This window comes from Salvia hispanica, chromosome 3 (genome assembly GCF_023119035.1).
Source record: "Salvia hispanica cultivar TCC Black 2014 chromosome 3, UniMelb_Shisp_WGS_1.0, whole genome shotgun sequence".
NCBI classification, from domain to species: domain Eukaryota; kingdom Viridiplantae; phylum Streptophyta; class Magnoliopsida; order Lamiales; family Lamiaceae; genus Salvia; species Salvia hispanica.
The window spans coordinates 40,080,200-40,106,199 of record NC_062967.1 but is presented as its reverse complement, the minus strand read 5'-3'; the positions used below and the strand labels follow the sequence as shown (position 1 = coordinate 40,106,199).

At 37.3% G+C, this 26,000-nt stretch overlaps 3 protein-coding genes across 7 annotated transcripts; 2 read left to right on the top strand and 1 right to left on the bottom strand.

The window, feature by feature from the left end:
• The first annotated feature begins 2,302 nt into the window (after positions 1–2,302).
• On the top strand, positions 2,303–9,777 carry LOC125215807 (L-arabinokinase). The gene is made up of 29 exons (XM_048117367.1): positions 2,303–2,579; positions 3,016–3,123; positions 3,201–3,269; positions 3,352–3,435; positions 3,637–3,713; positions 3,957–4,023; positions 4,419–4,476; positions 4,607–4,674; positions 4,768–4,830; positions 4,926–4,979; positions 5,079–5,181; positions 5,265–5,374; positions 5,500–5,619; positions 5,770–5,826; positions 5,964–6,136; positions 6,227–6,392; positions 6,501–6,584; positions 6,741–6,866; positions 6,984–7,114; positions 7,186–7,267; positions 7,398–7,485; positions 7,797–7,840; positions 7,947–8,042; positions 8,131–8,207; positions 8,323–8,517; positions 8,641–8,806; positions 9,002–9,073; positions 9,161–9,364; positions 9,443–9,777. The coding sequence occupies exons 1-29, from the start codon at positions 2,490–2,492 to the stop codon at positions 9,560–9,562; spliced, it is 2,952 nt and encodes a 983-aa protein (XP_047973324.1). The 5' UTR covers positions 2,303–2,489; the 3' UTR covers positions 9,563–9,777.
• A 541-nt stretch (positions 9,778–10,318) lies between these two features.
• On the top strand, positions 10,319–14,370 carry LOC125212319 (cryptochrome DASH, chloroplastic/mitochondrial). The gene is made up of 12 exons (XM_048112448.1): positions 10,319–10,806; positions 11,609–11,748; positions 11,849–12,064; positions 12,162–12,362; positions 12,458–12,574; positions 12,678–12,724; positions 12,852–12,928; positions 13,119–13,194; positions 13,301–13,370; positions 13,443–13,566; positions 13,656–13,705; positions 13,796–14,370. Exons 1-12 carry the CDS (start codon positions 10,422–10,424, stop codon positions 14,006–14,008), a joined length of 1,716 nt encoding a protein of 571 aa, XP_047968405.1. The 5' UTR covers positions 10,319–10,421; the 3' UTR covers positions 14,009–14,370.
• Positions 14,371–14,652: 282 nt separating this feature from the next.
• On the bottom strand, positions 14,653–25,013 carry LOC125213942. Of its 5 annotated transcripts, none has more exons than XM_048114747.1 (20): positions 24,786–25,013; positions 24,639–24,714; positions 23,051–23,155; positions 22,679–22,906; positions 22,366–22,452; positions 21,712–21,801; positions 21,510–21,636; positions 21,330–21,427; positions 20,481–20,649; positions 20,247–20,368; positions 19,529–19,657; positions 19,355–19,453; positions 19,181–19,238; positions 19,025–19,100; positions 18,828–18,957; positions 18,072–18,229; positions 17,541–17,616; positions 17,077–17,271; positions 16,011–16,104; positions 14,653–15,647 (listed from the first exon to the last, which is right to left on the bottom strand). In XM_048114747.1, exons 3-20 carry the CDS (start codon positions 23,123–23,125, stop codon positions 14,791–14,793), a joined length of 2,868 nt encoding a protein of 955 aa, XP_047970704.1. In that variant the 5' UTR covers positions 23,126–23,155; positions 24,639–24,714; positions 24,786–25,013; the 3' UTR covers positions 14,653–14,790. The 5 variants fall into 5 exon arrangements, with proteins under 5 accessions (XP_047970704.1, XP_047970702.1, XP_047970703.1 ...); XM_048114745.1 differs by having other exon boundaries at positions 23,051–23,165; positions 24,786–25,012; XM_048114746.1 differs by lacking the exon at positions 24,639–24,714.
• Between the last annotated feature and the right edge of the window lie 987 nt (positions 25,014–26,000).

Genomic DNA, 26,000 nt, shown 5'->3' with positions numbered 1-26,000 from the left:
CTATCCATTGTAATAATAAATATAATAATATAATAATTATTATTTGTAATTAATAGTTTATTAAGAATTTTATATTATTATTCTTTTTTATAAATAAAAAATAATAAGTATATTTTTTGTTTGGTGTTTAAATTAAATATAAATTTAAAATCTTGATACTTTCCAAACACAAGTAAAGTTACTAGGAATCATATTCCCGGAATTCATTTTCCCAGGAATCATTTTCCTTACCAACTTTACTTTCCCGTCAACCAAACATAGCCTAAAAGTTTTCTAATTTTATGAAATTACCTTTTCTAAATTGATTAGAGATTTGAAATTGAAACTCCATTTTTATGAGTATAGAATTGATAGAATTGATATGGCATCTTTTATGCCTTTAATAGGAGTAGTGAATTCAGATTCAAAATATAGAAAAATATTATTAGTAGTACCAAATACGAGTTGTAGAGCCAGAAACCTACGAATAATATGGAATGTGAATTATTCTATCCTTTATCTTAGCAATATCGAGATCGAATTATCAATAAGGTTCGTTTATTGTCAACTTGTATTGTCGTGTTAAAGGGGCATAGCATATAAGTTGCAGGATTCCATTTCTCTAGCATATTCCACGAATATTGCACTAGTTATCTTATCTTATATACTTTCCCCTTTCTTTCATTGAAGTATACATGTATAAGTAAAAATTGTTAGTAATCTGGTCATAATGCTCAACTAATTACAAATTTACAGTTACAGAAAATGGAAAAATAAAGAAAGATTAATTTTACAACAATGGAGTAATTGATTGGATATACACCATATTTTCAGAGATTTGGTTTAGTTTAACCTTTCGAGAAATACAATATAGTACTTATAATAAGACACGAGAGGGCACGAGTATCGAATTAGGTATGGGCAATAGTCATCGATATTTGTATTTCAATGAGTGATTCAAGAATTTTAATACTCCTATAGTAACTTATCATCAATATTAATACACGTGTTTGACCGAAAAAAAATTTAATAGTAACTTATCATACATTAATACACGTGTTTGACCGGAAAAAAAAATATTCCTTTATATCTTACTCTCGTCGTCTTATTAAATATGAAATATTTGATTTTCTGAAATTTATGTAATGTTGTTTCGTGAGTTAATGAAGAAAGAGTAAAGTAAGAGAAAGAAAAAAAATAAAAGAGCCGTTGTTTCTATTTTAAAAAATATTTTATTTTCAATAGGACAATCCAAAAAGAAAAACGTTTCAATTCTAATGAGATTGAGGAAGTATAAGATTGTTAAATATAGTAGTAGTACTTTTGAGCTCTATGTCCGACAATCCTAGCACGGGTTAAACCCTACCCAAACTCTGTTTTAAGCTCTTTTGCTAAATACTAGTGGTAATTTTTATTTGTACTCTTCCGTTTCAAAATAATGGGGACATTTTATTTGAGAGTAAAGGTCAATTATGATCTTAAATATATAATCAAAACATGAATTTGGTTTAAAACATTTACTTTTTGAAAAATAGGTTTATAAGAAATGAAATCCTTGTTGAAGTGATCCTTTTTTTATGGTTCAGTCAAAAAACTAACGATCATGTCACTGTGCAATTAGCATTGATCGTTAATTTTTTTACAAAAACGTCAAAAAAAGGACTAGTTTGGCTACATTTTCATTTGTTATGAACTTGTGTTTTAAAAAGTGAATGTTTTGGCCAAATTCATATTTTGATCATAAAATCGAAGTTGTTCTTTAATATATAAACTAATAAATTATACTTCCTCCGTCTCACAAAAGATGTCACACTTATAAGACGACACGAGATTTTAGGAGGTTTTGTTTTGTGTGTTAAATGTAGAGAGAAAATATAATTTTTATATTCATGTGAGAGAGAACTTTTTTTCAAAAAAAGGAAATGTGATATTTTTTTTGGACAAACTAAAAAGGAAAGTGTGACATCGAATGAAGGGAGTACTAGAAACGAAAGAAAAATAATTGAAATAATATTAGTGCATGACGAGATAAATCTTATTATGTGATGGAAGTAATTTAAAGAAGACTAAACAACAACACAAATCACATTAATCGAGATTACGATGATATCTTCTCCATTGTTAACATTATCCAAAATAAAAACAACATATCCCAATAACAATACAAATAATTCGGAACTGTGGATTCGTTTTCTTGTTTTATTCAATTTAAACAACGTGTTTCGTGTACATCATCATCACTACTGTATCTTCGTTATTATAGTCAGTATTTGTTGAAAATGTGGAGATAGATAGCATCGATGTAACATCATTCGACATGTTTCAAGTCAGCGTCATCGTTTTGGATAAAATTATGGGACTGACTCATTCCCAAAGCTGACCTCCAACACTGCTCCCTTTAATTATACTATTCTCCTCATTCGAATTTATACCCTTATTAGCTCCTCAATTCCCATATTCTTGGTGCGAATTGGGGAAGTTCTTTGTAATTATTGTTGGTTGCAGCAGAGATGGGAGCACAAGATTCTGCCAAACGACCTCTAGTGTTTGCCTATTATGTCACTGGCCATGGTTTCGGCCATGCCACCCGCGTTGTCGAGGTCCATCTCACTCTCTCTCTCTCTCTGTGTTTGTGCAATTTGCTTGTGTTTTGTCAAATTTCGTTTTTTGTGCTACTTTGGCATGCTTAAGGAAGACTACATTACAATCAACTGTTTTGATGGAATTGCTTCTTCTTTTCTGGGAGCATTTTTCAACGATCATGAAAATCCCTAAACAAGAGGATAAATTTAGTGTATTTGGTTTTCTAGTGCTTAATGGAGTATATGCACAAAATAAAAATACTTTCTTGCATCCTCACAAAGTCACTTTTTTTGATCAGTTGATCTTCAACTTCCAGTTTCTTGCTATTAGTTGCATAGTTGTATTGTGCTCCTACAGAATTTCTTTTCTAATTTGAGTAGGAATCTAAGGACTGTGATGGATTCACCTCATTCTTGTGTGTACTATCTATGAATTTGTGTTTTTCTTGTATAGGTAGCTCGGCATCTCATTCTTGCTGGGCACGATGTTCATGTGGTCACTGGTGCACCAGATTATGTTTTCACAACTGAAATACAGTCTCCTCGTCTTTTCCTACGGAAGGTCTGTTTGCTCTTCTGGAATGTTCATGATGAATTGCTCTATAGTTCTGATGAACCGGTCTACTGTCTGTTATGCAGGTGCTCTTGGATTGTGGAGCAGTTCAAGCAGATGCATTGACAGTTGATCGCCTTGCGTCTTTGGAGAAGGTATTGCTTGTTACTTTGCAGAGTTCATGTCATAGTTATCCTGATCCATTTTAACTTCTTGTTGCTGTACTATTTTTTATAGTATTCCGAGACAGCTGTAGTACCTCGTGAGACTATTTTAGCGACTGAAGTAGAGTGGCTGAAATCCATCAGGGCAGACTTTGTGGTAAAGTTCATACCTTACCCCCTTTAAGTATAATATAAAATCCCTCCTAGTATTTCATAGCATGCTGTTTTCACACAAAATTTGAGGGGGAAGAATTTTTTATGTCAAGAGGGATTTTAATCATGAATCATGTGGTGGCATTGTGTTTCAGATCAGATCTGTTTCTTTACCTATTTCTCTTTCAAATATGTTTAAGTGTAGGTGTCAGATGTCGTTCCAGTTGCTTGCAGAGCAGCAGCTGATGCTGGCATACGCTCTGTTTGTGTCACCAATTTTAGGTACTGTCTCCATCTCTTGCTTGCATGCATGATACCGTGGCTGGACATACTGTTGACCCTTACTTATGGTGTGAGTTTCTAAGCCACATTATTGCCCTGAACTAAGCGATTGCCTATGGAACGCAAACGATTCTAACAAATCCTCTGTCATGATTTACATATTCCTGTAGTTATGTTTTCCTTTACTACATATTCATTCTCTTCTTTGAAATTAAATGTGGTCATGGAAATTTATTTTTGCAGTTGGGACTTCATCTATGCTGAATACGTAATGGCTGCTGGTCATCACCACCGGACCATAGTTTGGCAGGTAACTGCAGTAAAAAAAATTTATGAATATAACTTTATGTGCATGATCTGTCTTTTAAAATTTATATTGTCTAGCACACTGGTTGGTCATGTCCTTGTCCTGAGTTGGGAAGTATTGATGAAGTGTCCAAATAGCTATTAGTAAATCTCAAAGATAATGTTTATTATTTGGAAGCATTGGCTACTACGGCAAGGAATAAAATCAATTGAGAAAATTAGGCGGACATATGTTTTATGGGATTAAGTTGTTTTAGTTTTTCTTGTTTTGGTGGGGAAATTATTTCCTCAATTTTGTGGTTTCTTTTGGGTGAATTCGGTGTTTCTCAAGCTGTAGGAATTGCATTGTTAAATGAGAATCTCAATGCTAAATCATGAAGTCATGCTTGCGTGTTGCAGATTGCTGAGGACTATTCGCATTGTGAATTTCTTATCCGTCTCCCAGGATACTGTCCAAGTACACCAACACAAAACTCATTACTTTTCTCTCTTATTTTTGACTTTTTGTGTGTGCTTCCCGTTCAATAGAGTAACAACTCGAGAGATGAATTTATTTCCTTGATCTCATATTGTTTATTTTACTACAGTGCCTGCATTTCGTGATGCTATTGATGTACCTTTGGTAGTGAGGAGGTTGCACAAGCCCCGTGAGGAGGTAAACAAAAGATTTTCACCTCTGAACTTGTGACTGGATTAATGGTTAGTAGATACACCATTTTACTTATTCATACTCTTTAAACTATTCCAGATTAGGAAAGAACTCGGGATTGGGGAGGATGTGAAGACTGTCATTCTCAACTTTGGTGGACAGGTACCTTAATCAACCATTTTATTTGTCCATACCCTTTATCTCTCCCTATTTGGGTTGCATTCATTTGATCGATATTGCACGGTGACTATTTGCAGCCCTCAGGTTGGACTTTGCAGGAGAAGTTCCTGCCAAGCGGTTGGCTTTGCCTGGTATCTCATTTTAACTATTGTTTTTCAAATTTCAAGGATTTTTTATGTAAATTGGATTCCAGAATCAAGGGTAAAATATTTTGTTGATTATATGTTCAGGTATGTGGTGCGTCTGAGAGTCTCGACCTTCCTCCAAATTTTGTGAAACTTGCAAAAGATGCATACACTCCTGACTTGATAGCAGCATCTGATTGCATGCTAGGTGAGTCATATAACTTCTGTTCATATCTTATGTGTTAACAAAGTGAAGTTGCATAGAAGCTTGTATTTATTTTTAAATGACAGGCAAAATTGGATACGGAACAGTTAGTGAGGCCCTTGCATACAAGATTCCATTTGTCTTTGTGCGCCGGGACTACTTCAATGAAGAACCATTTTTAAGAAATATGCTAGAGGTAAATTTTGGTTATGCTGTCGGGTTGAAACATTTATTTCATAGCTCGTTACAATGGCCTGGTACCTTTTTCTGAAATAAGTCTGTAGCTTCACCAGATTTGATGAAATACAGTCCTTTTTTCAGTTCTATCAAACTGGTGTTGAGATGATTAGAAGGGACCTATTAACTGGACACTGGAGACCATATCTCGAACATGCGCTTAGCTTAAAACCGAGCTACGAGGGTGGCATAAACGGCGGAGAGGTGTGCAGTTTTTCTGTTTATGTCTGACAATCTCGTTTTTGTCAACTCCATATAAATGTCATGTACTCAAGAACAATGAATAGAATATTAATGGGTCTTGCTGCTTTATCGTTATTTCACACACACAATCTGATTTATGTTAAATTACAGGCTGCAGCTAAAATTTTGCAAGATACAGCCTATGGTAAAAATTATGCAGCAGACAAGGTGAGCTAAATTGTTTTACTGTTGATGCATAAGAAATTTGAAATGTCGGATCCTATTTTCTTATTTGAGAGATGTTGTTTTTTATGTGATTGAACTGCTAAGTGGATTTTTTTTTTATCATTTTGGCTTGAGTTTAGCTTAGTGGGGCTCGGAGATTGCGTGATGCTATTGTTCTTGGGTATCAATTGCAAAGGGCTCCAGGCAGAGATCTCAGTATCCCAGATTGGTATGCAAATGCTGAAAATGAACTTGGTCTCCGCACTGGATCTCCTACCACTCTCATGAATGAAGATACTTTTTTCACGCCATCGTTAGTCCTTCTCATTTCTCATCCATGCCCCTCATTGTTCTTTCTGATATACAGATTTCAAAAATTACCATTTTCTTGTATTTCTGTTAGACGCCCTGAAGATTTTGAGATTCTTCACGGAGATTGTATGGGCCTTTCTGATACCATGACTTTCTTGAAGAGCCTATCAGAACTTGATGGTATCCTTGTTTCTGGAATTACTGAGAAGCTCCAAAAGAGGGAACGAAAAGCTGCTGCAGGTCTCTTTAACTGGGAGGTGTTTTCTGAACTCCATGCTTGTACTTCCTATCCACATATTTTTTTTTTGGCATGGAACTGATATGATTGTCAAGGTTCTTATGTTTGGTTGTGAACAATTGAGCAGGAAGACATTTTTGTGGCAAGAGCACCTGGAAGATTGGATGTTATGGGTGGAATAGCTGATTACTCGGGAAGCCTTGTACTTCAGGTGCGTTACTGCGTTTCAACCATTGAAGGACGGTCTCTATCTGATTACCTATTGAAATGAGACGGAAGGAGTATAAGCTAAATGCATCTACTATTTTCACCATAGATTTTCATTGCCTTAATGATTTATCAGCTGCTTGTCCTAAAATGTCTACAGATGCCGACTAGAGAAGCTTGTCACGTTGCAGTACAAAAGTCCCATCCATCTAAACAGAGATTGTGGAAGCACGCCCTGGCTCGACAGAATGCTAAGGGACAAGGCCCAACTCCTGTTCTGCAAATTGTATGTGAATACCTTTGCCCTGAAGTTTTATAAGATCAATAATCAAACTGTTGGAAGCTCCCAGTCTCCATCAATACTCGTGTTTATTGCTTAATCTTTATATCCTACCCTTTTCAGGTATCATATGGATCTGAATTAAGCAATCGGGGACCTACCTTTGACATGGATCTGTCAGATTTTATGGACGGAGACCAACTCATGTCATACGAAAATGCCAGAAGTTTCTTTGCTCGGGATCCATCGCAAAGGTTTTAAACTATGATGTTGTCTGCTTCTAGATTATCTCTTATACTATAAACTCACCATATTCTGGACCTAGATGGGCAGCATATATTGCGGGGACCATTCTGGTTCTGATGAAAGAACTGGGAGTTCACTTTGAGAATAGTATTAGTGTTCTGGTATGTATTACTTTTACGAAGGATCTTGATTGCTTGCTCTCATTCTTGCCTTAATCTACCAATCTGAAATACTTATCATTTGGTGATACCTGTCATACTACTTTGAATTGTAACGGTATCAATCCTTTAGGTATCCTCTGCTGTGCCAGAAGGCAAAGGTGTCTCTTCTTCTGCAGCTGTGGAGGTCGCTACAATGTCTGCAATTGCCGCTTCTCATGGTGCTCACCATTCTCAGTTTTTTAAGTTATTATAAACTGGCTTCTCTTAGTATCCAGTATCCATGCGCGGTTCATCATCAGCGATATGCAGTCTCTTTTTTACCTATACCTGTCTCAGTTTTACCTAGTTTAATGGTGGGAAAATTTTATTTTCACAAGAATATGAAGTGGTTATTATCTAGGATTATATTATCAACTAGAGAAGAAAATAGTTGATTTTGCTCACTTAGCAATCAAATTCCTGCTCATGATTCTGCTGCTATTTGCATTAATCTGTATATGCTAACAGTGTTGAAATATGTGCTTGTCAGGATTAAATATCGAGCCAAGACAGCTTGCTTTGCTCTGCCAAAAGGTTTAACTTTTGATATGTGAATATCACAGGCATATTCACTAAGACACATATTGTAACTTTGATATTTTTGCGGTCCTCTCACACTTCCAATTTTTGCGGTGGGAAGGTGGAAAATCATGTAGTTGGAGCTCCATGTGGTGTCATGGATCAGATGACTTCTGCGTGTGGTGAAGCTAACAAACTTCTCGCAATGGTTTGTCAGGTATTTGACCAGATTCATGGGAAGGACATATCTTCTCTTGTAATTTTAAAGAAAAGACATTGAGTTGCCACTTGACTGTTTCTTGCAGCCTGCTGAGGTATTAGGTCTCGTGGACATTCCTAGTCACATACGATTTTGGGGAATTGATTCCGGAATCCGGCATAGGTAATTGATTTGACAGAGAATTATGCTGTTTGTCACCTTAAAGTAATTTGGTTGGCAATGAAATGTTTTAACTAATGTTGAGTCTGTGTTACTGAACGGGTGTATCATTTGGCAGTGTTGGTGGTGCTGATTATGGATCTGTCAGAATAGGAGCATTCATGGGTCGAAAAATTATTAAATCCGTGGCTGCAGAATTGCTATCACAGTCCACTGCAAATGGTGTGACGTCGGATGATCTGGAAGAAGATGGAATCGAACTGCTTGAAACCGAGGCTTCCTTGGACTACTTATGCAACTTGTCACCGCATAGGTAAACAATAGGCCTAGAAATTTCTGTCTGCATTTCTTTCTCCCTTTCTTTCTGTGTTGAATGATGAGGCTGTTCTTATCATATGTACACCAGTTTGATATATTTTTGGTTTATTGATATCAGATACGAAGCTCTCTATGTCAATCAACTTCCTCAAACGATACTCGGTGAGGCTTTCTTGAGGAAATATGCTGACCATAACGATCCAGTCACTGTGATTGATATGAAGAGAAACTATGGACTCAGAGCAGCTACCAGGCATCCTATATACGAAAATTTCCGTGTCAAGGTAAAAATAGTAAAAAATTAAAATTTCCTTGAATATATAAAAGCTTCAGTGGGTATATCTTCTGTGATCCTAGTTTATTACAAGTATATGAGATAAGGTCTTCCTATGATCTATCATATGTGAATCATGGTGTTGAAATCTCTCATATTCATCGTCTTCATCTTTAGTAATACGCTGGTTTTTGTATGAATACAGGCCTTTAAAGCATTACTAACATCAGCAACTTCAGATGATCAGTTAACTGCTCTTGGAGAATTATTGTATCAGGTAGCTTTATGTTGTATACAACTGGATATTCTCGTTCGAGTTTTGATTCAAAACGGCTGCTGATTGTGGTGTTGATCTGCTTGACAGTGCCACTATAGCTACAGCGCCTGTGGGCTCGGCTCAGATGGGACAGACCGGGTGGTGCAGCTAGTGCAAGAAATGCAGCACAGCAAACACTCTAGGGCGGGTGAGGGTACTTTGTACGGTGCAAAAATCACCGGAGGAGGATCTGGAGGCACTGTTTGCATTGTCGGGAGGAACTGCTTACGAAGCAACGAGCAAATTATTCAGGTACCTCAAAATGCTCTGTTTGCACTGTCTGATTGATCATAATGTACATGACTTCCCCGTTCCGATTGTGATGTGCAGATACAGAAGCGATACGAAGGTGCAACGGGCTACTTACCTATCGTTTTCGAGGGATCCTCTCCCGGTGCAGGGAGATTTGGCCATCTGAGAATTCGTCGTCGCCTCCGAAGTCCGAACTAAGTAGTACTATAACATAGTATCCTCCCAAATATATTGATAAGAGAAGCCATGAATAAACTCAAAATGTGACCTATATATTAAACCATTAAACATTTGATTCGTCATATACGTAATTCCAAGTCTAATTTGTTGAATTGTTTGGATTAGGTATACCTGCTGTAATCCTGTAACCATTTGTGACTTATTATTGTATAGCATGGTCGTTATGAACTTCACTTGTTTTCGCGTTTGGGTTACTAAAAATGAGGCATAAATATATTCAAAATTTCATTAAATATGTCCTTAAAATCACAAATTTTGACCTGATTTGGTATTTTCCAAGAATTTCAAATCTAGTCGCAAAAATTAATAGTTTTTACAACCAACATCAAATTTATTTTTAGAGAAAAATCGAACTAGGGGAAATTCGCTACAATATGCAAGTTCATGATATTATCGACAAAATTTTAAGTTCTTGAAAAATACCAAATTTTGACCAAAGTTTGTGATTTTAGTTGATACTATTAGCCTTAAAATAAATACGTAAAAATGCACATTTTACCTATGACTATCAGTCGTATTGTTAATAAAAAGTTTCGTGTTCACAACTTTCAAGTCGATAAAATTACATCATTTTTCACACTTTATTCCTTTTTTCTTTGTCTGTTAGTTATTGATTGCATATTATTTTGATAATTTCGGACCATAATACTGAATTATTGTCAAATACTAAGTGAGAAATACTTATGACAGTTGGTTGACATCTCCGGCCCCTAATCCGCCACGTCACCACGCTGACGTGTCAACTTCCCAACTGCAAATAACTACCAACCAGCCTCAACTTTCCTCGTCTTTGTCAACTCCAATTCAGTTCGAAGCCATGATCCAAAATTTCACCTCCATTTCCAAATTAAACCCTCTCATTTCCCCTACAAAATTCAATCCCAAAATCCCCCTACCTTTTTCAAGCAGAATGTGTTCCAATGCAGCCAGAGCCGCACAGACAATCCACCCGGTTCCGGCTCTCGGGTCGGATGAGATGGAGCGGGTCGCCCACCAGACCTTCACAAGGTACACTTCCGACGCAATGCCGCCGCGAAAAGGCAAAGGAGTCGCTATCGTTTGGTTCCGAAACGACTTGAGAATCTTGGATAACGAGGTTTTGCACAAGGCCTGGGCTTCGTCTCAGGCTCTCTTGCCCGTTTACTGCGTTGATCCGAGGTTGTTTGGCGCCACGCATCACTTTGCTTTCCCGAAAACTGGAGGTATTCGTTGCCACATTTCGCGTTTTTTGCTTCTTCTGTTTCAAGGCATTTGGTGATGTTAAGGATTTTTATGTGTATTATGTTTTGAGTCTTTGTGAGCGTTTGATACAGACTAAACAGGAGAACCCAGCCCAAAAGACTAGCCTATTAGGAGAGAGAGCTCATTTAGTCTATATTCCCCATATCAGTTGTTCTCACAACCGAGGTGGGAATTGAGTTGCACACCTGAACTCACATTAGTATCATACTTGGTTACCACATTTTCGTGTATTTTGCTTCATCTGTTTGGAGGCATTTGGTGATGTTTAAGGATTTTTATGTGCATTATGTTTTGAGTTTTTGTGAGCGTTCGACTATGCACACCTGAACTCACATTAGTACCATATTTTCCACTTTAGGTTAAACCTTCACGGTATTCGTTGCCATGTTTTCGTGTATTTTTCTTGTGTGCATTATAATTTGAGTTTTTGTTTGTGATCGACTAGGCCCACCTGAATCCACATTAGTATGATATTGTCCACTTTAGGTTATGCCCTTACGGTTTAATTTTTGGGACACTTCCCAAATAGCTTCATACAATCATACTAATGTAGTTGGGGTAGCCCTTATGTATTGCTTTCAATTTTACTTACTTCCGGCGTGGGATGTGGTTTGCACCCCAGCAGTTTTGCTTCCTTCTTTGCTGTTTGGAGTTTCTTGAATTCATAAATGTTGTATACTAAATTGTGTAAATTTATGGAATGTTTGGCATGAATTACGCGTAGTTTTAATGTAACTTCTTTTTATTTTTTTTGTTTCCCAGCTATGAGATCGCAGTTTCTTATCGAGTGTTTATCCGATTTGAAGCAAAATTTGATGAAAAGGGGCCTCAACCTTATGATTCAACAGGGGAAACCAGAGCAGATTCTTCCTTCACTTGCCAAAGCATATGGAGTCCACACTGTTAAGTAACTCTATTTTCTACGTTTCTTTTCGTATTAACATAGCTAGTCGGCTTACTAGATCTCATCTATAAACGGAACATTGTTGGTTGGAATAACAGGTTTATGCTCAGAAAGAAACGTGCAGTGAGGAAGTACATGTCGAGAGATTGGTTGCCAAGAATTTGAAAAAAGTCGCGCCACCATTAGCTGAGGGTGTGTCTGCTAAGCATAAGTCTACTAATCTGGATTTGATCTGGGGGTGTACTATGTACCACATCGATGACCTTCCATTCAATTGCACGTCTTTGCCAGACGTGTATACTCAGTTTCGTAAGGTGCATTTCCTTTATCATACGTTTCAGTTTCAGTGCTTGTTTTGGTCAGTAGAAGAGGCTCTCTGATGTGTTTGATGTTTTATGATCAAACATACAGTCGGTTGAATCAAAGTCTACCATTAGGAGTTGCATTAAGATTCCGGCATCACTTGGTCCCACGCCCGATGTTAAAGATTGGGGATGCATCCCCGATGCTTCCATGCTTGGGATTCAGCCAGAAAAGGCTTTGAAAGGAATAGCGTTCACAGGGGGCGAAAGCGCGGCACTGAGTAGAGTGCAAGAGTATTTCTGGAAGAAGGCGAGTGTTTTCTTCGGATTCACCAAGTATTTGAAGTCATTCTGGATTTGAGCATAATGAGTGAAGTGATGAGTTTGAATGTGTACTTTTACTAGGATCTCTTGAAGGCATATAAAGTGACACGAAACGGGATGCTAGGACCTGACTACTCGACAAAGTTTTCTCCCTGGCTTGCCTCTGGAAGCCTTTCACCTCGTTTTATTTATGAAGAGGTATAACGCGACTTACATCCATATTCGATAAATTTATATCATGCTTAATCAACTGCAACGATGGGTTAAGACTTTGATATCAACGAGAGTTTGATTTGTTTAGGTGAAGAGATATGAAAAGCTGAGAGTATCAAATGATTCCACATATTGGTACTTTCCACTTTTTGCCTTCCTTATCAATGTGTGTTTTTGTGTGAGATCATACACATCGAAATTAATTATGTCGTGTAGAAACTGTCGAAGGATGTCCATGAAAAGCTACTTGTTTTATCACCAGGGTGTTGTTTGAACTTATATGGAGAGACTACTTCAGATTCCTATCAATCAAGGCTGGAAACTCTCTCTTTTATGTTGGTAAGGGAAAAGGAATATTGTAGTACATGACTGTCAATGAAAGCACTTGTTTCGACCTCAAGAGTGTAAAATGCATCAGAATATGATCAGCTCTAAGAAAATCTGGTTTCGTATACACTTCTGTTGTTAAGAATGTTGCTACATCCACAACATCGAAGATTTCTTGAAGATGGTATATTTTACGTTACAGGTGGTCCACGAAGAGTGCAGACGAATTGGAGCCAAGACCAAGCACTGTTTGATGCTTGGCGAAATGGTCAGACCGGGTATGTCTTTGGAGGACCGTAATTTCTTTATGTTTCCCATGTATTCATACGAAAAAGAAAATTGGTGTCCATTTCTGTTGACTGATTCGTTATCGTGCAATTCTAGGTATCCTCTGATCGATGCAAACATGAAAGAGCTATTGGCTACTGGCTTCATGTCGAATAGGGGGCGACAGGTGAACTTAAAAATCAGTACCCATACATGTTATAGTTTGTCAGTTTGTTTGATGCGAACGTCTATCTTGCAGATTGTATGCTCATTTCTCGTTCGAGACATGGGCGTTGACTGGAGGATGGGAGCAGAATGGTTCGAGTCTTGTCTCTTAGATTATGATCCGTGTTCCAACTACGGTAACTGGACCTATGGAGCAGGTCAGTTCCAATGCTAGAGATATTCGTTTGTGCCATCATTCATTCTGTATTGACAAATAGTAGCTGATGTTCTTTACCTCTCGCTCTAGGTGTTGGGAATGATCCACGAGAGGATCGGTATTTCAGCATCCCGAAGCAAGTATGTTAAACTTCATCTTTTCTCAGTCTTTTCTTCATGGGATTGGGACAGAAGAACAATGTTAGCAACCTGATTATGTTGTGAGTTCAGGCTCAGAGCTATGATCCAGACGGTGAGTTCGTGGCGTACTGGTTACCTCAACTGAAGCCACTGCCTAAAGAGAAGAGGCATAATCCTGGGATGATGATGTATATGAAGCCAATAGTGGCACTCAAATTTGGGAACACAAAGGCCTCAGGAGCAAGAAGAGGTGGTGTGGAAGAGAAGAAAGGGAAGAGCTATAGAGGGAACAGAATGCAATAAAATAATGATGCTTGGCATATGCATATCATTTTCCAAGTGGAGGAATGAGAGATAGGTTGTTTGTTAGCTCTTGCTCTTGCCAGTGTAGTCAAAATTACACACAGATCTCTGAATATTGTCTTGCTTCTGCAAGAAGGCGGCATTCGTCCATGTATCAAGGAGCTGTAACGATGCACAAGTGGTTCGTGGGAAGAGAACACAAGGATATTCGAGCAAGGCTCTGTGTGTAATTTTGACTATGCGTTTCACTTGAAACACATGACTTTTGCACCAGTCTCTATGTAACACTATAGTTGAGTTTCTTACTAGTTAAGTCATTTCCATTTATGGTAAAAATAACACATTTAATCTTTTTTACTTCATTCTCTCTTCATTCATATACTTTATTTTCTCTACACTTGAGACACTAAGCGTTTATTCCTTGATCTTCATGCCCAAAAGAAACATCAACAACAGTAGGACTTCTACTAAGGAGTACTAATTATTTTAGTAATTAGATGATAAGTGATAGTATCCAAAAAAACATTATAATTTGGGTGGCAAAGTCTTTTGTCCCTGTTAAGTGTCACTGATATCATATGATCATGTAAATGGAGGGTGAGAAAAAAGTCCACCCACAGGCCACAATGCCAATATATAAGAGATGCCAAAAATTAGCAGTAATATATAAGTAGGGTCAAAAAAATATAGTACATGTCAATATTACTGTGGGTAGCTTAAATATGAAGTATGCAACTACAATTTGGACAGTATTCATCCCTTATTAAGCAAAAACATATGTATCAATTAATCAAAGGTGCTATATTTGAGTCATCATCAGCTATCCTCTCCGAAAATCTGTAAAAATCTGCTGGCAGTGGTATATTGAGTTCTGAGCAGACTAACTGCATAATTTTAGCAGTCACGCCTCCCATGTTTAACTTGTTCAACGTTACGCCAATAGAAAATCGGTTTTCAATGTCGCAGTAGCCTGTTGATCCACCGAGTCCAGAATGCCCGAAGCCAATCAGCTTACCATCCTCTGAGTAAGATCTTTTAAAACCAAGACCGAACTGCCCACCTGGAAGTGTCAACTCCTCGTAATCCCCAGCTCCCACGAATGCATAGTGGATTCTGCTGTTGGTAAAAAGTTTAGCAGTTGTTTGGTCGTTGCCATGTTCACCTATAGCCACAGAGATGCTGCTGCTGCTGCTGCTAACATCTTCACTGGGAACCTTAGTGTAGTTGGCTCCGCTAGCCTTTTTTGAAGAGCTACCATCTTTGGAATTGTTTCGTGAGTGCTTGGAACCTTTTCGTTTTTTGGTGGATTTTGGAGATGTGAATTTGGGGATGTGCGGGTGGCTCCCCAGTTTGGGTTCGGCAGGAGAAGCATGTGGTGGTGGAATCGCGCCTTGATCCACAAGAGCTGCATAATAGCGTGCAAGAGCACGAGCTGAGCAATGTGCATTAGCAGAAGGTATGATGGCACGCCGTGCAAAAAGAGTGTTAAATAAAGCAGGAAGAGCAGATGCGATCTCGGATGGGTCTTGCATTTGGGACTGGAAGCTGGCTGGAATATCTGGCCGGCTTTTGGCCATCTCGGAGAGTCTCTTGATGTCCTCCGCATCAGATGTGAGAGTGGCAAGTCGAGATTCCACACCTAGCAGAAATAAATTGCATTGTCAGATATATACAGTCGAAAAAGGAAGACTACGGAGAAAGATTAGATCATTTTTCTTATCCAACCAACTAAACTGTACTGGACTTGGAGACCTTTCGGACTTGATCTAACAATTAAAGTATTCGATTCCCACTTTTAGACCATATGTAAGAGATTTTACAACACAAACTTTGGTAAATCTTACTCCTCTCTTCTCGATCTAATATAATTTCCCAAAGGTTCAACGAACTGCACTTGATGGCTTTAATATTTACCCCCATGTTGAACTAGAAAACTAGGAATAAGAACGAGTACAAGGTGTGTGGCAACAGGAGACATTATACATGAAGAGTCTAAAAGTACCTGGAGGAATTCCAATGTATAGCTCGCCATTTATGTTAAGAGGTTGAATAAATGCTTCTTCAAGGATCTCCTGAAACTTCTTCTTTGATGCATGCTGCAACATAAAAATGATAATAAGCCTCACAACGTAAATGTTGGTTCAATTAGCAGAGAACTGGGGAGTTTCTCCTCGGTACATGAAAAACAGTAGGTGAAACTTTCTCCGTTTCAGGATTCAGGTTCTATTCTAAAGAGAGGAGAGGGCTGAGGAACTAAAGCTTCCTCTTAGGAACTACATATACCAACATGACTAACTTAAACCAGTACCTAGAAAGTTTGTTGTATCATGTATCAGCATAATCATTTTTGTCTTGTAAGGTCACCATAATCAGAATACTGTGCTCTCCATCTGTTTCATGAAAACAGATGTAGAGCAATAGCATTTCTCAGTCAAAAAGTTTCACAAATTTTCTCGAACGGTAAGAATAGTTCATCTTTGCAAATTTTGACTTTTGGTCAAATTAATATAGCAGTATGGTAAAATAGAAGTTTTAATTGGACCTTTATCGAGTCTTTGCTCTTAATGTATCATAGACAATCAAGACATGCGAATTATGTTGAAGATAAAAGGAAGGGAGCTTCACACGCCACAAGCTATAGTATTCATACCACATTCCAAGGTTGAATTATGTTGTCCCTAAACCCAGACATAAGAAGATAATTTTAAATATAGGGAGAAGAAGGGGTGGGAGGTCTGAGGGAAATACTCCATCCGTCGTCCCCCATTATGTGTCCCACTTTTCCATTTTGGGACGTCTGTTATTAATTGTTCCACTTAACCTTTATTATTTTTGGTAATGAAGCTCACATTCCACTAACTCATTTAATTTACAGTTTATTATAAAACTAATATATAAAAGTAGGACCAACATTCTGCTTACTTTTTCCACATCTATAATTTACATTTCTTAAAACCTGTGTTAGGTCAAAGTGGCACAAGTAATTAAGCTAGGGGGGAGTACAAGATTGAAATCCGCAATATCATTTTGTTACTGAAAGAATAAGATCTTCAATTTAATATTTTTACCTCAATAATACCGCCACATAACCAGCCAAAAGACAAGTAATGGTATGACTGCTGACCTCCAGGTTCAGTCTCTGGCACCATCTTTGTGATGCAATTTAGACATTCATCCCAATCAGTCAGAAGTAGAGGGTTTTCGCGTGTTACACTGCCCATGGCATTTTGCAAACCAGCTGTGTGATTAAGCACGTGATGAACCTAATAGAACAAATAAAAAAGTATTTTGAACGCATCATCCAAAGATAAGAACTGAAATGAGAAACAAGCTGGAGACAGTTACATGATAACTATACTCTAATACAATCTTAGAGTTAAGAATTTGCAAGTTAGGTCACATCATTTGGTGAATAAATAAAGATGGCTGCACTTCACTAACACCACAGATTATTTTAATTATTAGGGTATTTTCAAACAGATATAGATTCGTCATCATCATGTGAAAACTAGCACACATCCAAAAATGTTACCTTTATCTTGTCTTTTCCATCTGATCCAAATTCGGGCCATATATTTTCAACTTTGTCCGTAAGGTCCAGCTTCCTGCTGGATTAATTTTAACCAGTTAATACTGAACCTTCCTTTCCAACCAAATCACGTGTGAGGACCAATCAATTAATTTGTTGGATATCAATGCAACAATTATTTTCACATAGAGAATAGATACATACTCCCTCCGTCCCATAAAAATAGGCCATATTTCCTTTTTCGTCCGTCCCATAGAAATAGTCCATATCCATTTATGACAACCTTTTTCTCCTTCTATTTTACTTCATCATTTATGGCTCAACCATCCACTACACAATTTCAACTACTTTTTCTCCTCTCCTACTTTACCAATTACACATTAAAACCCGTGTCAACCTCAAATGGCCTATTTTTGTAGGACGGAGGGAGTATTAAATAGGAGCTTGTCAACAGTGGCAAACCATAGCTGCATAAATAGATCTGCCGCTTCATGCCTACATGAATATAACATAGCATTAACAACTTTTGCATACCGTTTATCAACAAGCCAATGAACCATTCCTGCTGTGATTCCTTTAGATACAGAGAAAACAGGGAATAAACTGTCAGGCTGAACTGGTCTAGGATCATATCTTCCGAGGACCCCAGCAGCAGTGTCAATGATTACTTCTCCATCTTTATAGGCACAGACCTACGTAAGTTCAGTGAAAAAACAGCAGAACTTCTCAGATAGGCCAGAAGAACTAATATAGAGCAAGAACAAGTGGCTTTGTAATAAAATAAGGGCACAAGCTCTATCACTTGACAAACACACTATGAGATGTCAAAGGAATTAATTTAATGACTAAGTAAATTACATAAAAAAGGGTGAATATCTAGACTTATACTCCCTTGTTCCACTGTAATGGAGTCACTTTTTTTTGCACTCGTTTTGAAGAAATGATAATAAAAGTGGAGAGAAAGTAAAATAAGAGGGAGTATGTACCATAAATGACCACATATCCTGCCAATATATTCTATATTCTATAAGCTCGATGATTTCACATTTCCAACTGGCATAGGGTTCTAACATAATTTGGGAAATGATATGCATATGTGAATATAAACAATATGAAGTTTTGATTCATTTTGCTTTAGTCTTTTTATCTTCAACAACCAAAACCTGTTAACTCAAAGGAATAGATATCTAGCATGTTCTTTGCAAAGAAAAGAGTGATCATTGTATTTTTTTTTTAGGAAAATAACTTTAAATAGACAGGATTTCGTACTTATTCTGCAGTAATGTCTACCTGTATTCCAAGCACTTTATCAGCATTGCCAAGCTCAATTAAGAGCTTTCGAAGCTTGTTTTCAACACTAGAAAGGATAGGAGTGTCATGCATCCAGTTTGGATTAGCTGCTGGCCCTTTGTTCACATTGCTGAAACAAGTTTCCACTAGAGGATGAACATCCCTGAGGATACAAAAATCATGAAATCACAGCTTACCCTTGTAAAACAGATTCTGCAAATGGTCTCATAATATCCACGTAATTAACACGAAGACCCATTGATGACGAAAGACCTGAAATCCATGTCAGTTCATTAATTATGGAAATGTATACCAAATAGAAGAACTGTGTACACAAAAAAGGTATCAGATACCTCTTAGAAGATTAATCACTCTGCTGAATATAATGATATCCCCTGGAAAAGCATCAACCTGAAGAAAATATGTATATGAATACATTGAGAAATACTTTTGTTTGGTATTGCATGAGGGGAGGTTTTCCACTAATTGTATAATAACATCACAACCAAGGACATATTTGGACTTACCGGATTGAATCGTTTGACCTGTTTCTCATTGAGCTTCATTTTCTCTTGAAGGACCTTCATATTTTTATCTCTTTGCTCAGCTAAAGCTTTCATTGTTTTCTTCACCAAATAATGGAAACAACTCAGTACATACAAAACGATTAATTATATTGAAAATGAATATGTGTCTCTTACTGCGGCTTCAGCTGCTGGGGTTGAAGTGCGGAAGAAGACATTTGCTATTTCCATAACTTGCTCGGGTACATCCAACCGCAACTTAAGTCCCATTTCCGTGAAGGAAGATAAAAGAGCCACATGATCACCCTGCAATAAGCAGCACATAAGTTTTCTTGACAAAATAATAACAATAATACATGGATTTCAATCAAAAAAATTGGAAAAAAACACTGGATCATAGTTAAGAAGGTAAATATGGCAACGAATGACCTGGACAGTAAAGATCTGACAGGCCCAATAAGTTTACATATGATATTAACTCTCGGATAAAAGAGAAAATAGAGAGCTTCTACTTTTCTAGAGGAAACCCAACACGGGTCTCAACTGCCCAACTAGTGCTCGTACCCAGAGCAAAGGGAAGGAAAAAAAACACTACGAATTTAATTGAATCTCTGAACTTAGCAGCATTGACAGAGACCTATGTAATTCCATTCCCTTCTACATGGCCATGAGAACGAGTCGATTTGTTAGTCTCACTGACTGAGAGTTTGTGATATAGATGTAAGAATCACAGGCTTAAACCTATGGGCTCAAAGCATCAAACTGTCCTTCCCATGATGAACTATCAAGCTAATTTTCTACTACTGGTGTTGTTTTGATGATCTATCAAAACTTATCAATTTGATATATTTTGGACATCGGTTAACATGAGCACTATGGAGGAAAGGCTGCTAACCTCAGCAGATGCTAGAAACATTTTTGCTAAAGCTTGTTTCAAAGGAGATGATAGCCTCTTTGTAAGCCCAAAATCAAGTAATATTGGTCGATGTGGAGGAGCCTTGCTCACAAGGAAGTTTCCTGCATCAAATCAGAGAAGATACATGATACTGCAAAAAAAAATAGTAGGATGAAATATTTCGTTAACAAACTGAAAGAACAAAACCAGACTGAGATTCAAGATATATGGTACCAGGGTGAGGGTCACCATTGAAGAATCCATCAATATATATTTGATGTGCATATGCACGACTAATTTCCTCAACCAGTTTTTGTTTGTCAACACCCATTTCTTGCAGAGAAACTGAGTCGTTTAGACGTATTCCATCCATATACTCTAAGATTAGGACTTTCTCAGTTGACTGCAGCATAACACAAATTGAGAAAATTATGAAATTACCATATAATTAAGAAAAGCAACTTGGTAATGCAGGAAAATGCAAAAAAAAATCTTCTCTTTTTTTTGATGAACTTTCCACAAGTAGATATCACTGTAAGTAATATTAATGCGTAATGTGGATACAAAGTTCAGAGAACATAGTCTGGGAAAGATTAAATCCTTGTTATGCACGGATACCATTTCAGGTATCCTTCAAAGCTAGCCATTAGGGTATTGTTTTATTCTGGTATATATGCAATCAAAACTTCGTTCTTCTCTCATGCAGGAAAGCAAACCAAAAAGGGGTTAGATATACCTGACGAGTATGCCCTTTCTAAGTATTGAAGAGATGTAAACAATTAAGGTGTAATTAAATGCAATTTCAGGCAGACAATGTCAGAGTGGAAGTAAACAGAAAAAATGGACGGAAGAAAGTAGGAGTAGGAAACAGGTCTCTCTTATAAAACCCATGAGAGTTGAACTAGAGAGATGTAATCAATCAACTCAGCCAGATATGTTGTATTTGTCCTAAAGCAATTTGACTGGATGAAAAAATTAGTCTAATAACACCAGATCATTAATTTTTGACATATAACTAGACCATAGGTAAACGGTCATAAAAGGCTAAAAACTTCAGTTGGAAGAATCTAGAAAAAGCTATACCATAATAATATCTGGAATTAAGACTTCCACACGGTTTATGAAGTTATCATCAAAATTACTTTTGCAGCCAAGATTCCTAGAAACTTCCCGAGTGTTATCTACAAAAACCAAGAGAAGCACTTAAAAGTGTCAAAGGATTCGAAAATAAGACACAGATCCAATGAATTATGACTAGCTTACCAGCCTCAATGTTGAAGTTAAGTTCTTTGGGTGCTTCTTTGCACCATTCATCTATCATGGGATTGAAGTTATATTGTGGTTCTGCCCAGGCAATCCAATCAACTATTGACTTAGCATTTTTGAGATCCTATCAAAACAAATAATTCAGGACATAGATATCATGTGCATCATAAATAAAACTATCTCAAGACCCAAAAACAACCTCCAATATGATTTCTTTTATACCCTCATGTTGAACTTTAACAACTACGTCCTGTCCATCACGCAAAGTTGCTCTGTGAACTTGAGCTATCTGCAGAAAGATAGAGTGGAAAGCAGTGGAGTCATCCAAAAAATATGTTTGCATCCCAAGAGAGGGAGAGGGGCATTGTAAAAAAACCCATTGACGTATTTGTGATAAATAGAAGGAACATAAAAATTATGCCAGAATCATCCTCATGTCTCACAGAAGCATACTTTTTTTTATCATATATCTTTTGATGTACCTTGCAGAGAAACTATAAGAATAGTTCAACTGAATCTAGATGGTTTTCTGTAAAAATCTCTTCTGTTAAGTTCAATAAAATCAGGTGCTAACAAATGTAACATTAAAGATCTTATAATGCAGAGGAATTCTAAGCTGCATAAAAGCTAGAGGTGACAGTATCATATGTAAATAAAAAAGTTTACATATTTGGCTAAAAATGTTGATTGGCATTTATCCATACACTAATATAATGCATCGTACAGAAAATGAATTAAGACATTAGGTTATGATCTTGCTTATTTATACGACATTAGCACCTCCAATCTGAACATAAATATAGAAAATCATAAGTTCCCCCCCCTCTCAATAGTTATAGTGCTGGAGTCTTACAGATGCTGTAGCGAGTGGTGTATTATCAAAATTCAAAAAGAGATCGTCCATCGATTTCCCCAGCTCCTGGTTTATAATCAGGCAAACCTGCTCAAACGAAGCATGTTATGTATTAACAATGTAGCCAGCACCATGAATATATCGGAGCAAATTAATACATCAACCTATATTGCGGTAGTTATATGTTTCATAATATACTACTACTACTTTTTTTCCAGATGTTACTGCCTAGATGCTACACTGACAGCGTCAAGAGACTTCATTTTGCTTTTTAATATTTCCTCAGAATTACAATAAATTAATTAGTAATTACCTCTTCTAGCTTGCGAGGGGGGAGAGAGTCCTGCAGCTGCTTTAGATGGTTTATATAGGCTGGGGGAAGTACATCAGCTCGTGTAGATAGGTACTGTCCTAGTTTCACCCATAAGCCTTCCAGCTCAACTATCAATTTAAGAACACGCTTGGCATTACATTCATGAGCCTTCTCCCAAAGCTCATCCTTCTTTGAACCCTTTGTCCATTTCTCTCTCACTTGCAGGGCCTGCAGATTAAAAAAACATAGGAAAAAAAGATAAGAAAATGAGCATCATAGTCATTTAGTAGTCCAACATTGAAAACACTATGTTCCAGTCACTGTGACACACAAGTCACTTATACAATGACAGCAACCTAGAAGCACTACAACCTTATAATCCAGGTAGATTACAACAGCTAGCGTGAAAACTTTCACACGTCTCTTGTAGATGCTTCCCCATCCCATTTGGAAGCAGATCTTTTCCCAGCTGTGTACCTAACAGATACTGAAGCACATATTACATAAAATTGATCAGGTTTGAATATCATATGCCATAAGGGATTCGGGAAAGTCAGGATAAACATGACAATGGCACATTATTAATGCATATAACATTTCTAAATGTTCTACTGAAAAATTATTTGAGATGTCTATATAAATGAAAACACCAGAAAATCTTAAATATGTAGGAAAAAATATTGCGGAGGATAAAATATAACAGTTAAGGCTAGTAGATTGGACTAAGCAAGTCTAGCGGGTTTGGAGCAAATGATTGTAAGAAGGAAATTTAGGCCAATTTTTTCAAGCTGTCTCAACTTAATTCTGAAAGAGATATATATCACCAAGTTACTGTCCCCAGATTCCATTCAAAATATATATACTTTTTGACTTGGAATCCTGGCTATTTTGATATTCATGATTTCCATTAAGATCAATGTACGTGCTCATATTCCTGAATCCGAATCCACAATTTCCCTGAAACATTATATGAAAGTCCACTGAGAAATTCAGATGGTCTTATATCTCTTTCTTTGATTATACTGTTATCATTCAAAAGAGATGTGGCTGCTAACACTTTAACAAACTTGCAGTTGGAGTGAAAAATAAAGAGACTGCATGGACATCTCTCCTTTAGCATTAGTAAAAGGAATATTTTGAGAAAACACATCCTTGGTGACTATGCAACCATTTGAGCATGAGGTCCCTTTTATAGACTTTATCATGTAATGAATATGAATTTAGCAAATCTCAATAATTTTTCTCCCTCACACTACCAGGCGTAACTGCTGCAAAACCAGCAATTCTAGAATCAAACACCAGGTAAGCAAATATCACATGCTGGCCATCATCTAAAATGTTCTCAGTTCATAACCACCACTTGGAAATGCATCGGACTAATTATATCTAAAAGTTACTTAGCTTCCAAGCATTGTTTATGCCAGTGGACATTATAGACCAAATAGTTTGAATGATTTTGTTCAGGCGAAGCAGGGTCTACCAGAAAGGGTGTTTCAGCTATGAGGAAATTCTGCTCCTCATGTGTCTTTCACATAATTGTCATTAATTCAAGCAAGTCTGCCAGAAGGGAAGTTTCACTTATCAGGAACTTTGCTCCTCATATATCTATTCCATAATTTTCATTAGTTCCCAGCATGTTCTGAGTAATAGATGTTCTGATTCTCCTTCCATAACATGCCAACTCCAAATAAGAGCTACATGCATATTTATCCAACCAAACTCCTGGATAAAACTGGTGTCTCTCCGGCTACTCTAAATTAGTGTAGGTGAACTAGACTATAAGGAATCAACTAGAACCACATCCACGCATAAGAACATTCGTGCTAAACCGATATCATATACGCTCACACCTAGATCATGCTTCTTTCCAACTAATTACAACTCCTCAAACCCCTAATGTCACTTACAAACATATACTTTCACAAAAAATTATCAATTCATTCGTTCCAGTGCTCCCTACCTCTGAAAATAAGCTATGCGCTCATGAATTTGATCAAATAAGTAGGAATTCCAACAAAAAATCACATCCGCACGACCTAATTGACAAGCAGCACGGTCCAATTAATGAACACGCAATTTAAAAAAAAGGTGATTACGAAGAATTCACCTGAGAAATGAGGCGGCGAGAAAAATCCAAGTCTCCTCGAAATGATCGGTGGTGGTTGAGCGCGGCAGTAGAAAAGGGAAAATTCTGGAATTTGTACTTTGCTTATGGTGGACGTATTTGGTCGGTAGTAGAGTAGCGGTCCCTATGATTTGTTGATGTCATCCATGGCGTAACGGCTTTCCAAATCGTCGTTTTCCTATTTGCTTCCTCTTTTTCCTTGTCCACACCTATTTGCCCCTGTTTAAAATATCTCCAGCATTTTTTACGTTAAATCGATCATAATCTTAATCAGGTTTCAGTCGTGGTTATGACTGATTAACTTGATGATACTTGACTACGTATGAATTATGATTGTGTTATTTTTGTGTGAATCTGATTCATGGTTACAATTGAAGTTTGTGTCATGGCCAACGATTTATAATCCATAAAAGATGGTTCGATGGTAGAAATATGAGAACCGTGTGTAGGGATGGATATAATATTGCTGTTAGAGCATCCACTATAGAGTGGACACTTTGGCCGGACACTTTTACGTTTTTTGTCTATAGCCACTTTTTATTTGTCCACGGTCAAAGAAAAAGTGTCCGCAGCAATAGTGGACATTTTTTTAGCCACATTTCACTTTATTTTATTTGTTATATATTTTAATTCAATTACAATTAAAATTATCGGACTAAAAATAATTAGATAAAAACGGCTAGTGCAATAAAATTAAAATTGAAAACTAAATTTTCGTCGGATTAAAGTGAGGGGAAAATTACAACGAAAATTTGATCTACGGAAAATCACACATGTTCTTCACGCTACGCCGCCTCCCCTACGTGCCCAGACCTCTTCAATCAAATCGACCTGGAGTTGGTCATGTGTTGTGCTCCTGCGTATATCAGCGAAACGTTGGATCAGATATTCATTACTACGTGGTACACCCATCTGTATCGGCGCGGAGGCAACGCCGTGACTTGTACTTGCACCATCTTCCGGTGCCCAACGTTCTGCAGCAAATCCTTCATCTTCTATTATCATATTGTGCAATATGATACATGCTATCATAATATTCGCGACATCATCTTCGTGCCAAACTCGTGCCGGGCAGCGTAGAATGGCCCATCACGCTTGGAGTACACCAAAAGCTCGCTCAACATCTTTCCTAGCGGCCTCTTGTTTTCGCGCAAAATATTGTCTCTTCGCTCCAGCCGGTTGGCGAAGTGTCTTGAC

Excerpts from the sequence above, each read along its gene's own strand:
- LOC125213942 (XM_048114747.1), bottom strand. The coding sequence starts at position 23,125 with ATGGGATGGGGAAGCATCTACAAGAGACGTGTGAAAGTTTTCACGCTA. Across the intron at positions 19,454-19,528 it reads CCCCAGCAGCTGAAGCCGCA|AAAACAATGAAAGCTTTAGC; the intron begins GTAAGAGACACA and ends TATTTGGTGAAG. Across the intron at positions 18,230-18,827 it reads ATAAAGTGCTTGGAATACAG|GTCTGTGCCTATAAAGATGG; the intron begins GTAGACATTACT and ends GAACTTACGTAG.
- LOC125212319 (XM_048112448.1), top strand. The coding sequence starts at position 10,422 with ATGATCCAAAATTTCACCTCCATTTCCAAATTAAACCCTCTCATTTCC. Across the intron at positions 12,363-12,457 it reads AAGAGTATTTCTGGAAGAAG|GATCTCTTGAAGGCATATAA; the intron begins GCGAGTGTTTTC and ends TACTTTTACTAG. Across the intron at positions 12,575-12,677 it reads CTCGTTTTATTTATGAAGAG|GTGAAGAGATATGAAAAGCT; the intron begins GTATAACGCGAC and ends TGATTTGTTTAG.
- LOC125215807 (XM_048117367.1), top strand. The coding sequence starts at position 2,490 with ATGGGAGCACAAGATTCTGCCAAACGACCTCTAGTGTTTGCCTATTAT. Across the intron at positions 5,182-5,264 it reads AGCATCTGATTGCATGCTAG|GCAAAATTGGATACGGAACA; the intron begins GTGAGTCATATA and ends TTTAAATGACAG. Across the intron at positions 8,518-8,640 it reads TGCAACTTGTCACCGCATAG|ATACGAAGCTCTCTATGTCA; the intron begins GTAAACAATAGG and ends TATTGATATCAG.